Genomic DNA, 14,310 nt, shown 5'->3' on the forward strand with positions numbered 1-14,310 from the left:
ATTCACATGTAGTATTTAGATTTGGACAAAACCACACAGCTTGCTGGAGCTGTCCCATCAGTCAGCGCTGCGTATTACATACCTTCTCACATACTCTTTTCAAGCTGATGGTAACGTTACAATGCTGCATGAAGGAACTAGGTTAGTGACACCACAGCTGACTTCATGCAGCTGAAATTGTGGTACTATTAGTCAAGTGACAGCAACAAATAAAAATTAAATCAACTCCTGAAAAACTAGCAAGGTGTGCCTATGCAAGTCCTACCAAAAAAAGTGAGCTTTTTGTGCGAGTACCTTTGAATCGTATTTGGTTGTATCCATAGGAATTTAACGTGGAAAAAGAAAAACAATTTAGTGCAAATAATTAATACTTGCTATAGTTTTGTTTAGGAAGGTAGGTTACACTAAAATTCTCATTTTAGAATAAGACCAATCTAATTTGCTGGGGATATTATATCACATTTTTTTACTTGCAAAGAAGAAAAAAAATGGAGTTACAAGGTAATTAGCAAGTTAGTTCATTTTAAAGCTTTGTCAGAATCACATGTTTCAACTGGACTTTTCTATTCCCTCCTTCTTCCATGCAAGATCTTTCTCAGCAGCTAAGAGACACTGCACGGGCACTGGGAAATCTGTGCAGAAATCAGGGACATGTCATGCAGCTGCTTCTAGAGCAGAGCAGAGAACGGAAATTTTTCTTCAGCTTCTGCTTTCCTCTCAGTTCTGCAGTGGCAGTAAACTCTGCCAGCCATTCTCCTGGCCCAGTTTTCACCTGACTGCACACCAGCTCAGCCAATTCTTTATCCTTATCTAGACACAAGGGGCAGCAGTAGCTGCCTTGTCTCCATCGATGTGGCCTGCAAGGAGACCAAGGGAGGACACTGGGCTTCCTAAGGCTCTGTCCTGGGTTGTACATCAGCACACATTTGGGCTTGAAACAAGAGCAGAACAATGCAATTGCATTCTTGTTTTAGCAACATCAGAGGCGTGTTTCTGTCAAAACCTCCACAATTTATGCAAGAATTTTCTCTTCATGAGAGATGAAACCAAGTCACAGCATTTGAATCAGGGTAGTAGCACCCTCTCCCGTGAACTGGAGAGCTCTGCTTTTAAAGTTGGATTTAGTTCAGCAGAAAAAGCAAAAGATCAGATTGAAGATTTGAATCTGTATTTAGACTCTGAGCTCCTCCAGAGCTTGTTAGCGTTCATTTTCACATCTAGATACCATCAAGCAGGGCTGAGCATGTTAGTTTTAATGAATTACAGCAAACCTTTATGTGATATGTACTATGGAATAATGAATCTCTGTTCCATGCTGACTTGTTTTTGGGGGGCAGTCTTTTTTAATGCTGGGAAGTGAAAGGCAGAGACACACCCCAGCTGTCAAATTTTATATCAGAAATTATTTGGAACAGTTGAGATATCAAACCATAAAAAGAGGGTTTTATAATGGGAAAGCCAACTCAGCCTTAAAATAAACTTCATATCTTTCAGGACACAGACTTCACATTTCTCACTAAAAACAAAGCTTTGATGATTCTCAGAGGTATGTAAATTGCGCAGTAATTCATTTATTCAGTGAATGCTTCACCTTCTAAATCCAACCTCCAATGTGCCATTATCCAGTACCTCAGAACTAGCTCTTTGTGTGAACATATAAAGACTCTGAAGCCTGCGCTGAAAACAAAAGGCAATCCCATTTACTAGCTGTTTGACGTCTAGTCTTAGAAAATGGTTTAAGAACATCAAAATTAGAAGTAATGTATTCTCCTAACCCCGTCTCTGTATTTGCAGGTACTCTGTAGATCGACACACTGATATGGACAGAGTATTCAACATCAATTCAGGAAATGGTTCGATATTTACTTCAAAACCCCTTGACCGGGAAACACTGCTATGGCACAACATTACAGTAATAGCAGCAGAGATCAGTAAGTCAAACCTAAATACCACTGCTGTCCCTGATGTAATGAATTTAGCCTTCTAGCTGAGCGTGTGAAAAGCACGGCTGGACAGATGTCAGGTTATATGGATATCTACTCAATACTAATGAAGAAGTGGAAACTCTGCAAGAGGTGGTCTGCAGTTCTGTGTTTACTAGAGACACAGTTCATGAAGAGGTAACTTAGCTGAGCAGGGAGGAAAGGTAACAATTCTGTGTTTTCTAATCAGTAACGGCCATTCTTAATTTTGAACATGATTGTTGGATTCTGAAATTGGCATGCAGCAAGGAAGATGGTTTAAAGCCAAATTGCATTCCATGGCTGAATTCAGTCTGATCCAGCCTGAATACAGCACAGCCTGGATCTTTTCAAATAAGACTAAGGTGGCTGGGCTGAGCTAAGTGCCAGATCTTAATCGGTTTTAAGGATTTCCATTTTTAACTCCTTTCACGTCCTTTGAAATCACGAGCCACAGTTACAAATCAGTCTGTCACTTAGTTTAGGATTGCTCAGAAGTAATCTTGTGATAATATTAGTCATGTTGATTTTAGGAGCTGAAATGCCAGGGATCTAGATAAGGACATGTATGCTAGGTGGCCTTAATAAACAATCCTCTTTATTTTAATACATTAACTATAGGCATGTGACATGTTCAGATATTAGGGAATGCAATTCTATTTGCTTTTGCAGAGTCACAGTGCCTATAATTGTGAAGCATGGTAGAATGGTAGGTAGATCTAATATAAACACCAGTTCTATGACCGTCACAAAGTCTTTGGGCAACTCAGAGGCTAAATGGCTTTTTTTTTTTTTTAAACATAATCTGACACAGTATAAGCTCTACTTTCTTATATTGTGTATATGTGTATATGGCTCAATCAGCTGCTGAACGGTGAGAAAAGTGTGTCTAAGGAGTACTTGACTCCAGCTTTCTTTATTCTGTAAGTCTTTTTAAAACTGAAAAGTGATGTGAAACAATACTATTGAGGCAAACAGGTGGGGTTATGTAAAAGAGTAGTGGGCTAGAGCTTACAGGAATCATGTTTCTTAATAGTTTTCTCCCTCTTGCGAAAGTTTGCACCTTTTAATGCTAGGTATGTGGTTTCAGCATACCAAACACTGACTTCTGGCTCACTGTTAATTAGGTGTTTGTGTTTCTATTAAGTCTTTGAGGAGCGATCTAAGGTCAAGACTGAGCTCTGGGTAGAGGAGGAAGGGAAAAATAAACACCTAAGAAGGAAAGAATAGCAAGAACATTTAGGAAGCACACTTGCATTGATCTCAGTGAAGCTGAAATAATATACAGTATAGAAAATGGTATACTGTCTGAAAACAACTTAGCATCTATATGAAATACTCATTTAGTTCCTTGCCTCCTCCCCTAAGGACAGACCTTCTACTGGGCCAAACACTCTCAAATAAACCTTTTGTGTCTGACACAGGCTTCTGTCTTAATTACCATTCCTCTTTAGTCTGAATCCTTCCAGGCTGCAACAAGATACTTCCCAGGCTGTGCTTCACTGAGCCTAGACCAAATTTGGCATAACTGGGGTAGATACCTTCCAAAGGCAATTTTCTTGGTTGAAATGCAGCTACTGTTTAAACAAGCCTTGGTCTGATCCGGGCTACCTCACTAATTTTGGTCTCAAGAGACTAGACTGGAAAGCACCACTGCTTAATGCTCCTAGCTAAAACCAGTAATTTCTAGCAAGGCTAGCTTAAGTCCCATTCCACCAAATTCCAGCTAATCACTGATTGCTCTCAGTGACATAATATCACGTCAAAATTCAGGTATATTTCACTGAAGTAATCTAAAAGAAACATCCAGTCAAGTTACAGGCAAGTTGAGCATTCAGATGGATAGGTGCTGCCTTTGATATTAAAAAAAGTAAAAAAAAAATGATAAAGTCATAAAGAGAAACACCTTTCAGTGATGACTGCTCTTGATTTTATTTTACAGTAGAAAAAAAATGAAAATATGGAAGTCGTTTTGCCTTTAATTGTCTAGAATTGTCAGTAAGTGTAGATAGCTCCATTTTTTAATGTTGTTCCATTAAAACATTATGAGCTGCAGTTGCTCAGCAGCTCGGAGAATCATGCTGTGAATGTTACAAACAAATAGTTGGTGAAACACTGGGTCAGTACATCTGCCACAGTCAGTAGGCAAACTGGCAATAAAACTCAGTACACAGGGCTACTGATTCATAGCTGCAGGATTACATCTGATTTACCGGAGAGAATTCCCAGAGTAATTTTAAATATTCTTTACTTAACACTTAAGGGTAAATCAAACATTGGCAGGACTTTAAGGGTGTATTCAGAAAAAAACCTAAAAAACTTTAAGAGTTTGGTTGCTGGCTCAACAGAAAACATACCACTATAGAGATGAATAAATTTAAGCAGTTCTTTGAGTCTGTGGAGCTTTTTTTGGAGATGAAGCCCAGCAGTAATTAAAGGATAATGCGAACAAATTAACTTACATCAATTAATTTGCAAAAATAATTTGAAAGATGACGAAAAAAGACTTAAAGATGTATACATATATTTAAACTTACATTTCCATTAAATCAGAAAAGAGGCCCATGTCCATAGAGATTTTATGAAGCTTCTATTTATTACAGTATCATTTTAAATTGTAAGAATCTTAAGCACCTAGAAGTAAAATGAAAATATGTAGTTCATGGTTCAAAAAGCAGGAAAGAAAACAATTGTAATTCTTGAGAGGACAAGAAACACATTTGCCGATATATTTGAATGTGTTTTTTAGAATGGTATGTCCTTTTAAAATAGTCTTGCCAATAGTCCTGAACTTCAAATGAGTACCTTTGATCTCTGCCTATTATAAAAATTTAACATTGATGTATTTTAGCATAGAATTCAGCCTAGTCTATATTATACATAAACTGTTATTTTATACATTGAATGAATTTAGCCCAATGGTTCACATTAGAAAGTGGTTTATGCCTTAATGGAATCATATTAACTTCAATGGGACTGTGCAGCTTTAAAGCTCAATATTTTGTCCAAATGACTGAGCTCTGTAATACAAATATACAGTGCCAATTTTGGAGAAGGCATTTTCAAATTTATAAAAGTATGATAAACACAGTAATAGGACTTCTATTAAAGCCTAACTCAATAAGCTACTATAATGAAAGCTTGTAGAAGCATACAGAGTCTTAGATCTGCTATATTTTATTGCTTTTTTTTTTCACTTGAATCATAGGTTAAAATGCATTAATAAACTATATTAACATGGGTAGGAGATTAGCGTCGCAAAACTCGGTGTGAGCCCTTATGAAAGGGAGGGGGAAAGTATTTGTTTTAAATGAAACTAATTTTGTTCACACTCATTCCCTCATAGCTTTCACTCTCTTCCATTACCACACCCACACACTCCCAGGCACTGAGGTGGGCATGTCTGGGTGACCTGGCCTAGATCATTTTTTGTGTGATATAGAGCACAAAGGACACAGATCAAGTCCTGGCAATGTCTCTTGGTTTCCTTTTGATTGGTGATAACAAATTGGTTTGGGGACAGGTCTTGTACCTTTTTGGAGTCAACGGTTGTTATGATGTGACTTTTTGCTTCAGAATCTTGCCTATTTCACCATTCATGGCTCCTAGGCAAAGTTGCTGCTCGTTGCTTTTCTTCCTTATTTTGTGTATCTTCATGACTAAAGCCCGTCTCTCCCCCACAGGAAAAGGAATGGTCCAACAGGACCAATAGGCCAACAGGAAAAGTAATGGTCTATACAATGTGGTGCATTTCCAAACGTTTTCATTTTTATCTAGAAAGATAACAATATTTTCATCAGTATTTTATGTTCAAGAATATCCTTGTCAAATTCAATCTCTTGGCAATATACAGTCCTTATAGGGGAAAAAACATGTTTACATATGGGGATCTGCAGAGCCTGTATAGTGCTTATGTTCTTCAGCTGATATACATTTTAGTGTTAACTCTAGAGTATCAGCCAAATCAATTCACAACAGGTTAGAAAATATCTGTGATCACAGCTGCAGTTATTATTTATATAACATAATGGTAATCATGGTAGCTTAAGGAACTGTGTCATGAGATTTGTAGGTGACAGAATATTATACATAACAGGTGGAGAGGAATAAAACCATTCCATCCCATCTTCATGACTCTTCAGTCTTCCTGTTTCAGAGTTAAGGAAGGGAATATGTTCTAGAAACTTTGCTGCCACCAAACTGTATTAGTTAGGCTAATAAACAGATTTCATTTAATTCTAGTATTATATTTTTTTTATATGTATGTCACACATACATTCATAATCGTACCTGGAGTGTTCAAGGAATTTGTAAATCCTGGACTCCTACCCAATCTTAACTGTATAGCTTACACAGAATCAGAGTAATGATAACACAGCAAGGTTTTGTGGAATTCACCCCATAATGCATTCCCCAGAAATCAACAGAATATAAATGGAGTGTTGCGAGTGAGAAGAATTAAGGCGATGAGACTCTAAGTCTGTCCTTTTCTTCTCCTGCACTGAGTCAGTAGTTGGTCTAAATAAAATATCTATTCTTTCTGGTTTTATCATTTCAGACAACCCAAAACAAAGCAGCCGTGTCCCAGTGTTCATTAAGGTTTTGGATGTAAATGACAATGCTCCAGAGTTTGCCATGTTTTACGAGACCTTCGTCTGTGAAAATGCAAAGGCAGAACAGGTGTGTTGTCTGTTTGTACTACGAAAATATTCCAAATTAATTGAGTTTTGCTACTACACTTGCATCACCTCATCAAGAGGTATACTTTGCATTGCATCAAACTGTCAGTTTTGCAAAATTAAACTAAACAGTGGCTGCACAGTATCTGATTACACTTAGTATTCTTACAGCTAATGTGACAGTATGTTTTACACTGTTGTTTTCTGTGCTGCACCTTGTTATCCCTGATTCATTTTCATTCTGTGATTCTCTGCTTTATTCAGGCACCTCCACTCTCTCCTTCAAAAACAGTTGCAGGTCCATAACTGTTACAGGTCCTGTCTGTGGTATAACTATTTCCTGCCAGATAACTCTCACTCTACCAGTCCTATTACTAAATGGTTCAAAGTAGCAGATAACTTGGAAGATTCAGCCAAACAATTCCTGTGACATGAGATTTGGGTAGATAAATATACAGTCAGCTTGGACTGTCTCACCTTTCATCTCTATTGCTTGTCACATGCAAAGCTTTCCTACCCATCTGGAGTGGAATCAACCCAAGCTTGCTCTTGAATTCAACATGATTTTCCTGCCAACTTTCAAATTCATTATGTTACTGGCTGATGGTATGGGATACAATAGCGTGGTGATCCTAAACAGCATCAGGAGCACATGGATCACTTTTCTTAAAATCGCTGTAGTAGCATCAGCTGCCTTAGAGCAGAAGAAAAAAAATGAATATAATAAGATTGCTTTACAATCCTAGAGTACATAAATAAGCATAAGGTCCACTGACTTTGAAGATAATTTTATTCTTATTGTTTCAGCTGATACAAACATTAAGTGCTGTTGATAAAGATGACTCTTACGGTGGACATCAGTTTTCATTCTCCTTAGCTCCTGAGGCAGCCAGCAGCTCAAACTTTACACTACAGGACAACAGAGGTGAATTTCTAGGAAGACTTTTCTTTATTATCTCATCCTTGCTTTCAGTCTTCAGATGAAGATTTAATGTGTGCTTTGTGTTTCCAGACAACACAGCAGGGATTTTCACCCGAAAAACCAGATATAACCGGCATGAAATGAGTACCTACTTCTTGCCAGTGGTAATATCAGACAATGACTACCCTATCCAGAGCAGCACTGAAACGGTGACTATTCGAGTATGTGCTTGTGACCACCGAGGAAAGATGCTGTCCTGTAATGCAGAAGCCTTGATTCATCCTACTGGTCTTAGCACTGGGGCTCTTATTGCCATTCTCCTCTGTATCATTATATTACTCGGTAAGTAGCTCAGAGGCATTTTGTTCCTTTCATGGTTATTTTGCATTGCTACAAGTGATCATGCCAAGGCTAGGACAAGAGCAAAGCAAAGACATCCTTCTCTTATCCTGCATTTGTATCACTGTATTTCCTCCCCTGAGGGCTGCCACAGATATGGTGTATAGAACATGTTCTATCTAATCTTAGTTATCTAAAAGTTAGCAATGTCCAAGCAAGAGAAGACAGCTGGGCACCACCCTCTGGTCAATGGAAAGAGACAGCACCTGTAGAGAGACATGCACCCCATCCCCTTATTGGTATCTGAGGGGGACCAGACTAATCACCCTCTGCAGGTGTCCGTCTCTTTCTGCTGATCTTAGAAGGAGGCCAGATAACTTAGTTTTAAGCAATTAACTTCCTGTGTCTAAACTGAGGAGAAACAAGTCTCAGCGCTTCTGTTCTGCTGGAAAAGGATGCTGAAATGAGGTGGCTACTAAAGCACTCTCTCAAAAGCTCAGGGTCCTCCCTTTCAGGCACCTGAAGAGGTTGGATCCTGAATGTGGAGGATGTATAGATCTCTGGCTACAGCACTTACAGGTGACCAACATTTATTTTTTTATAAAAATAAGGACAGTTTGCAACATCTCTCACATTCCTCTCACTCAGGTGCCACCCCTCTTGTACAGCAGAGACAATAGGTCCCTCGGCCTTTAGCCATAGTCTATTCATCTGGGGAGAACGGTACAATACTACACAGGCAGTTCTCAGGGAGACATTATTAGTCACCTTTAGTATCTGGCCAGAAAAGAATGGAGTCAATTTTAGAGCAGTAGGGTCAAGCAGGGGAGAAAATGTTTCCTCAGTGATTCCACTTCTTTCTACCATACTCGTATCTTCCTTGGACATGCTCATCGCCACTGCAAAATCACCCTGATCTTTACTATTAACAAAATTTCCCACTCCAGTGATGAGTCAAAGACCATGTTGTGATTCTCGGACTTTAACAATATAGTCATGGCTTGCCCAAATAAGCACTATCCCATTTTCGTTGGGGTATCATTGGTATCATTGCCTCTAAGGGCTTAGCTCACTTTGTATCAAGTTCCTTACCAGAAAAAGAAATCTAATGCTGCAGATAGTCTTGCACTCGTTACTACAACTGTGCTCATTAATATCAATCTGACATTAAACGATTTCCTGTTTTATGTCAATCGAAAATAATTGATTCTGTGTGCTAAGCAGCACTTTATGTCAATTACTGCTCACGCCACCATGCACCATAAGCAGATTTTCAATTAACTCAGCTATATAATTTTCTATTTTCAGGCTGGTTGCAGGGTTTGCATGTGCAACCACTACTGAGTGAAAAACAATACTCTGGGCAGACCTGAATCACAACTTAAAGTTTAGCAGCAAAAAAAAAGTGCCTGTAAATTGCTAGGTTTATTTGCAGTTTGAGCAAGTCTAGCGGCTTATCAGGAGGCCTCAGATACTGCTAAACACTGCCAGGCAAGTAAAGGTGATATACTTTGACATATAACTTCTAATGTTTTTTTTTTTTTGCCTGCAAGTTCAGCACAAAATAAGAAAACCCAAGCATCAGAGATGTGACAGAATAACATCTTGAACATATCCCCTTCCCACCCTCTGTGCCCACTTCTCCAACAGTACCAGGGATCATTATTGAGTAAAAATATTTAAATTTGGATCAGGGCCTTGGAAGGAGTTCCTGCCCTCCAAATAAATGAAATATATATATATGTATATACAGATACACTTTAGAATGAAAGGCATAAAATTATCTGTTTGAGAAATCTCATGCCTTTGGAAGATTAAATAATACCATTACCATATCTCATCAGTCTAAGATTTAAGTCATGTACTTTTTTAAGGTAATGTACATTGTAAAAACATCTCAGGGAAGTTAGTAAAACTTGGACTTTGTGCTGGCTGAAAATCCACTCCGTATTCCAGTTTTTTTTCCCAGAGGAGGATAGATTTACTTATCTTGAAATGCAGCTTTGCTAACCTATTGTCATAGCCCAGTACATATTAGCCTTGTCCATAGCAGAAGTTGCATCTCATCTCAGGGGTTCAAGGTAAATAACACCTGATGTTACTTGTTTTGGAGAAAGTGTTTCTCCCTTCCCAACTCTCATGAAACTAGCTCTGTTCTCAAGGCAACAAAATTGCTATATGACTCTGGGTAAAAATGTGCCTACTGACAAAAAAAAGATACTCCACTTGGCTTCTTACAAGTTTGACGTCTCCTTTCTCCTGGTGTATATCCATGCCATTTCAGCTCCCAAGGTGATCTCCGCAGGCAGAGCAAGCACAGTCTGAAACCCTGACGTGCGCATTCGCAGTTTTGCAAAACATCTTTTAAAACTTCAAATTTGAGCAGAGGCATAGCCTTTCTTCTGGGTTTTCATGGAGTTAGTGGTTAACCTTTCCCTTTCTCTCCCGCTGTTATTTTTGTTTCCAGTTACAGTGGTGCTGTTTGCAGCTCTGAGACGGCAGCGGAAAAAAGAGCCGCTGATTATTTCCAAAGAAGACATCAGAGACAACATTGTCAGTTATAATGATGAAGGTGGTGGCGAGGAAGACACCCAGGCATTTGATATCGGCACGCTGAGGAATCCCGAAGCCATAGATGATAATAAATTACGCAGAGACATTGTGCCGGAAACACTTTTTATGCCACGGCGGACTGCAACAGCGCGAGATAACACGGATGTCAGAGATTTCATTAACCAAAGGTTAAAGGAAAATGATACAGACCCAACGGCACCCCCGTACGACTCGTTAGCAACCTATGCGTACGAAGGTAATGGTTCTGTGGCCGAGTCCCTCAGCTCCTTGGAGTCGGTGACTACGGACGGAGATCAGGACTACGATTACCTCAGTGACTGGGGGCCTCGGTTTAAAAAGCTGGCAGATATGTATGGCGCAATGGACAGTGACAAAGACTCTTAAAATGTTGCCTTTTTTTTTCCCCCCCTTCCTCATTTTCAGAAACAGCATTGAGATATGTGAAGTGGCTATTTCTTTCTATTTCTCCACAGCTGTGTGAAAGGGTTCTCTGTTCTACCCGTTCGAATCGTATAATGACTGCAGTCTGTGTGGATCAGCTGTCAGAAAACTTTTTCTAGTATCATTTTATGAGCTTCCAAGAGGCAAAATTCTTATTTTTTAGTGCATCCAGTTTACAGGCACGGCAGTAGCGGAGGGGAAAAAAAGGATCAGATGGGGAGCAATGTTTTTACTTGTTCTGCTTATATTGTAAATTGGAGTATATTACTGTTTAAGCTCACTTGCTCTTTTTACTTGTATTCAGACTATTCAGCTCGGACGGCTGCTCTGTCGATTGTGTATTGCACATCCTAATGTAATGAGGTACCCTAGTTTACCCTATGTATTATAGTCAAAAGTAGTGGTGATGGAATGAAGGTTTATTATACAAGTAGAGTAAGCTGAGAAAAAACATCAAACATGCCATTTTACTCATGAGGAGGGTAGAAAGGCCTAATGGTCATTTAAACCTAAGTGTTTTTCTAGAACTCGCCATTGCCCCCTATGCACTGAATCATACTAACACACACATATATATAGTTCATTGACTGCTATGTATATATTCTTCTGACCTAGCATTGCTGGAGAGATGTGTGTGCGTGCATGTGTGTGTGGTCAGTAGCCCCAATATCTAATTCTTAGGTGGTTTCCCAGTTCTAACCCAGACTTGCCTTGTGATACGGGGAAAGTCATCTAATCCAACTCCAGATTAGATCACGACTTGGAGGAAGGAGCAGATCATAACTGTGCTTTTCTTCGTACTTCTTCGGTCGGCCTCCACCTGCACGTCAGTTCAGTGATGGCCGCTGCACTGGGGAGGTGGGAGTCAGGCTTTTCACATCCATCTACTTCTGCCTCGTGTGCGGGAGGTGAGTAGTAGCCTCAAGGTGACTGCCACCCGTTGGGGCAAAAGAAGCAACTGCAAAGGAGGAAAGAGTGCTCTTTTTTGTCCTGACCTTCCCTGCCTGGATGCCCAGGGTGGCTTCCTGAACTGACTCTCTGCCCAGTTTTGCTATCTGTAAAGTGGGAAAATAATGCCTACCTCATCAGGATGTTGCAAGAATTATATAAATCATTTGGAAAATGCTTTAGAGGTGGAAAATGCTGGCATTCTGCCAGAGGAAGTAATTTCTCATACTTTTGGGTGGTTGTTTTCTTTTTTTTTCCCCCCAATTCAAGCCCTGAATGCACAAGTAAGCGAGACTCAATTGTCATTCCAGTGGCCTGAAAAGTAGGGTTTATAACTATGACTCATTTTTTTAAATAAACTACTCAGCCAGGGCTGTTAAAGACTTCACTGAAAGGTAAAATTTTAATCACCAGTCTCTCTGTGTGTGTTTATTTGCTTTGCCAAGCTAAGTAATTTTTGTCCAGGGGTGGGGTGGGGCAAGATGCCATAGTCTCAGGCCAAAACAATTTTCTTTACAGCTTGTGCACCACTCAGTATTTTCTGTTGCTTTGTCAAACGCATGCAGTCACTGCTCTTCAAACCCAGCCATCTAGGAAAGGCTATCTGGAGAAAACCCTAAGGGGCTGCCCTGGGACATATCCAATTCCAGGAGCTAATAGCTTGTGTCCCAAAGTAGGACACAGCCCATGGCACTGTGCCAAGGAAAGAAGGAATTTCTGGTTTTTTTTTTTTTTTTTTTTTTGGGGGGGGGAGGGGATGGGTTTTTTTTTGTTTTGTTTTAATATACCTCATACATAACTGATCTCATTTATTTCATTTTGAAACAGTATTTAATACCAGAATTACAGGCATGGATCTATTTTCCCCCTCCCCCGAATCTTAAGTGAATCAGTTTGAAAACTAAACAATAGTTCCAATTTACTCTAAAAATAAAAAGAGAAGGGAAAAAAGTTAATAAACAGAAAATTAAAAGGGATTAAAAGTTAATCCCTGGAATTCATTACTCCTAGAGAGTTAAACAGAGAGAGCAGTAAGATTCCCGAGTATTAGACTTTTACAAGCACGACGACACAATTTCAGGTTTTGCAAACCAGCTCACAGTGAAGAGGACGAGCCAGCCATGCTGCGGTGGCCAGCTGGGACTGGGAAGGAGTCCTTCACGGTGGAGAGCATTGCGCATTTACAGGTTTAGGGCAAGGCAGCTGATGGCTTGCAGATGCCCAGCATGATATATTAGATGGGTTTTCAGAGTGGAGGAGCCCAGAGTTTCAAAGGGTCCCGAGCCCTGGGTCTTGCTAATGGAGGCCTCTCACGGTGCTTCAGTCCATCAGAGTGAGGTGCCCAACTCCATCGCTTAGGGGGGCTGAGCCTGTCGCACCCATCACAACAGCAATGGCATGACTAAGCCCTTATTATGTCCTCCTGAGGGCCCCTCAGTAATTTAAGATAAGAGCCTTTGAAAATCTAGCCCTTCATGGCTTCCTTGAAATCAGAGCATCCAGGAGGCAACCTGTCCGAAATCTGGCTCTGGCACACAGGAGGTACCATCTGGATTTCAGATACGTGGAGGAGCCTTGCTACTGCAATAGAACAATAACATCTCTACACTTGAAATGGAATAAGGTTTCTAGGATAGCTGTTTCATCCCAGCTCCCAAAGCCACTTTATTCCAGAAAAATTATTTTTTTACTCCAGAAGAATGATTATGTCAGATTAAAAACAATTCCATCCCATAACAGCACCAGTATGGGGAGACACGGCAGCACATGCCTCCAATGCAGTTGTGCCAGGACATCTCTCTGTGTAGACAAGCGCTCGGAAGAGAGCTGAGGCAGAAAGTTGCAGCGAGCTCTGGACAAGGGAATTCAGGGGTTTCCACAGGGCTCCACCGACAGTACCACAGGACTGGGATGTGTTCCCAAACCTGACATAGATAGAGATGCGTCTAACAATGAGAAAAACAAGTTGTCTGTGTTTTTCAGTTATTGCTGGTAAAAAAATTGCTGGGAAGGATTCTGAGTAGAAGTAAAACACTCCACCTGTACCAACACCAATATTTTCTAAATTTGTCCTAAGAAACAGATATATTTTTCTGACATTTTTATTTTGTTAGTTGTCAGGTCTTACTTCATTCTATGGACAGGTATTTCCTAGCTGTTAAATGTGAATGGGAGAGGCAACCTTCAAGAGATCCAACCTTTTGGAAGTAGCAGGCTACATTACAAGGCACAACATTTCCATTTCTCTGTCACAAAACAAACAAACAAAAAAATCCCACAAAAACCAACTAACTGAATATCTGTAGCACCGTAAAAAGCAGAACAGTCATAAACAAGTAGAGCAGGGAGAAATGGCTTTGGGAATGTGTGTCTGCATGAATAAAAAGAGGAGAAATAACAAACATTGGAAGCTGGCCATGTTTCAAAACCAGACTTACCCATGTTG

The 14,310-nt window shown here is 39.9% G+C and overlaps 1 protein-coding gene across 3 annotated transcripts in view; it reads left to right on the plus strand.

The window, feature by feature from the left end:
• LOC142079034 (cadherin-6) overlaps nucleotides 1-10,971 on the plus strand; it is a 47,685-nt gene extending 36,714 nt beyond the window's left edge. For 2 of the 3 annotated variants that reach the window (XM_075142513.1, XM_075142516.1), the window contains 5 exons: nucleotides 1,795-1,931; nucleotides 6,520-6,641; nucleotides 7,448-7,565; nucleotides 7,653-7,904; nucleotides 10,369-10,971. In XM_075142513.1, coding sequence (XP_074998614.1) covers nucleotides 1,795-1,931; nucleotides 6,520-6,641; nucleotides 7,448-7,565; nucleotides 7,653-7,904; nucleotides 10,369-10,859 — 1,120 coding nt within the window. In that variant the 3' untranslated portion in view covers nucleotides 10,860-10,971. The remainder of the gene's footprint in view (nucleotides 1-1,794; nucleotides 1,932-6,519; nucleotides 6,642-7,447; nucleotides 7,566-7,652; nucleotides 7,905-10,368) is intronic. The other variant, XM_075142515.1, reaches the window with a different exon arrangement.
• The last annotated feature ends 3,339 nt before the right edge of the window (nucleotides 10,972-14,310 follow it).

This window comes from Calonectris borealis, chromosome 2 (assembly GCF_964195595.1).
Source record: "Calonectris borealis chromosome 2, bCalBor7.hap1.2, whole genome shotgun sequence".
Taxonomy (NCBI): domain Eukaryota; kingdom Metazoa; phylum Chordata; class Aves; order Procellariiformes; family Procellariidae; genus Calonectris; species Calonectris borealis.